This window comes from Austrofundulus limnaeus, unplaced genomic scaffold (genome assembly GCF_001266775.1).
Source record: "Austrofundulus limnaeus strain Quisiro unplaced genomic scaffold, Austrofundulus_limnaeus-1.0 Scaffold398, whole genome shotgun sequence".
In the NCBI taxonomy this organism is placed as follows: Eukaryota; Metazoa; Chordata; class Actinopteri; order Cyprinodontiformes; family Rivulidae; genus Austrofundulus; species Austrofundulus limnaeus.
In genome coordinates this window covers 291157-293112 of record NW_013952800.1, presented here as the reverse complement: position 1 = coordinate 293112, position 1956 = coordinate 291157, and the positions used below count along the sequence as shown (strand labels likewise).

The following is a 1956-nucleotide window of genomic DNA, read 5'->3' as shown; positions in this document are numbered from 1 at the left end:
AACTAAATATTTAATTTGTAAGTTTATAAACTATGACATTTATAAATGTATGAATGATCTGGTGAAAAAATGACTTTGAAAAATAAATCTGTTCTTTTTTCTTATAAAAGGTTAAATAAAACAAAAATATTGGTGGTAATTTTTGACTGTGTAACTTTACAAATGGCAGCCCATATTTTTGGTCTATATTTGTTAAACACATATTTATCACTGTTCTTATAGACAGGAATTACCTTAGCTATTTTCAGATAATCTGGAAATATTCCAGTTGAAAGTGATAAATTACATACAGTATATACTGTATATGTAAACAGCTCATTAACACAACTCATTATATCTTATACAAACATCACCCAGACTTTTGATCTTTTATCTGCAAAATGACAACACAACCCATGACTGTGAGACTCACAGTTTTATCTGCTTTTGGTATTTTTGATGCAAGACTTGAGCCAATATTCACATAGTATTGATTTAATTTATTTTTACACTTTGATCATATATCCATGTCATCTTTTATAAAATACTGTGAAATACCCGAAGATACCTGAACATCATTCATTACTCCCCGTGTTGTTTTCATATTACCCTTACTTTTATTTAGTAAGTCACTATAATATTCCTTCTTATGTTTTTTTTTATAATTCATTCCAACTTGTTTTTATATTTTTTGTATCTCTCTCCTGCTTCTTTTGTTCTCAAATTCAAGAAACATGAAAACAAGTAATTCTTTATTTTACAGGTTTAACGCATTAGTCATCCATGGTTTGGCAACATTTCTCTTGGCACAGTTTCTTTGCACACGATGCTTTCATAATTTTCATAACTAATTTAAGCACTAATGGAGCCTCTTGTTGTCTGTTAAACTTTGAACTCTAGACATTTTGAACTGATGAAGCAGTAAGTAAATGACTTACACACACAGAGAAACAAATTTACCATGACAATCAGGTTTTCAGTGGTCGGTCCCAGAGCCTGTAATGATTCAGGGTCATCAGAGGGTCTCCTGTAGTGGAAGGAAGTCCCTGCGATGTCAAACTTCCGAGGCCAGTCGATGGTCCAAGCTCCATTAATATGATAATCATCCTCTTCAGATTTTAAAGCTGGGAAAACAAATTAGGAAGTTGAAATTCAAAATGTCAAACTGGAGAAGCAACTAGAGAATATTTCTGTGTGCTGTCATCATCCACTGAACAAGACACTGGAACAGCCAGCTCCTGCACAGTCTACACCAGGGGTTCTCAAGCCATTTGGGTCTGAGGACCCCTTACAAGGGCGAAAAAATTCCAGGGACCCCCTCATAAACCCCGTGCTGTTTTAAAAGATAATTTAATGTCATTTCAACCCCTAAATGCCATAGGAATATATATTTTTATTAAGTTCATTATGTTTGTTTTATTAGTTTATTTTCTGCATGCATTTTTAAAAATAAAAACCAAATTAACATTTTAGTAAAAATTTTTGAGGACCCCCAAGATACCTCTCGCGGACCCCTGAGGGTCCAGGGACCAGAATGCATCGCTTCAGTTTTACAATAAACAGTTTAAAATTACTAATATATCTGCACGTTTTCTTACCGAAGCCCATAAACACAAGAAAACTACCAAGAACTATTTTTTTATTTTAACACCATGACTCAAAAGTCTGTTTCGACTAATCACATCCCCAAACTGCGATGGCACGTGCCAAGCTGTGAAAGAAAATGATTATTCCGCTAGATGGCAGTAAAGTGCTGACTCGTCTCATTCCTGAATGTTTTTTGGTAAACGGAGACAAACTTGCACTTTATGTTTAGCTTCCGCTAAGTTTATTTGAGCATTTGCACTTTTAAAATTGTGGACCTAAATAAACCGACTAGCGATTTAGAAATTACTCAACTAAATTTTGAGTTAGCGCTGCCCACCATTATTATTATTAATAAATTTATTTGATGGAGGAAAGGCACAGATATTATAT

At 33.7% G+C, this 1956-nt stretch overlaps 1 protein-coding gene across 1 annotated transcript in view; it reads right to left on the bottom strand.

Moving 5' to 3' along the window:
* Positions 1-1956, bottom strand: part of adamts6 (ADAM metallopeptidase with thrombospondin type 1 motif, 6) — a gene marked incomplete in the record, with an annotated part of 235599 nt that overhangs the window by 58703 nt on the left and 174940 nt on the right. Inside the window, 1 exon segment of the mRNA XM_014023951.1 lies at positions 940-1103. Within this exon segment, the coding sequence (XP_013879405.1) occupies positions 940-1103 (164 nt within the window).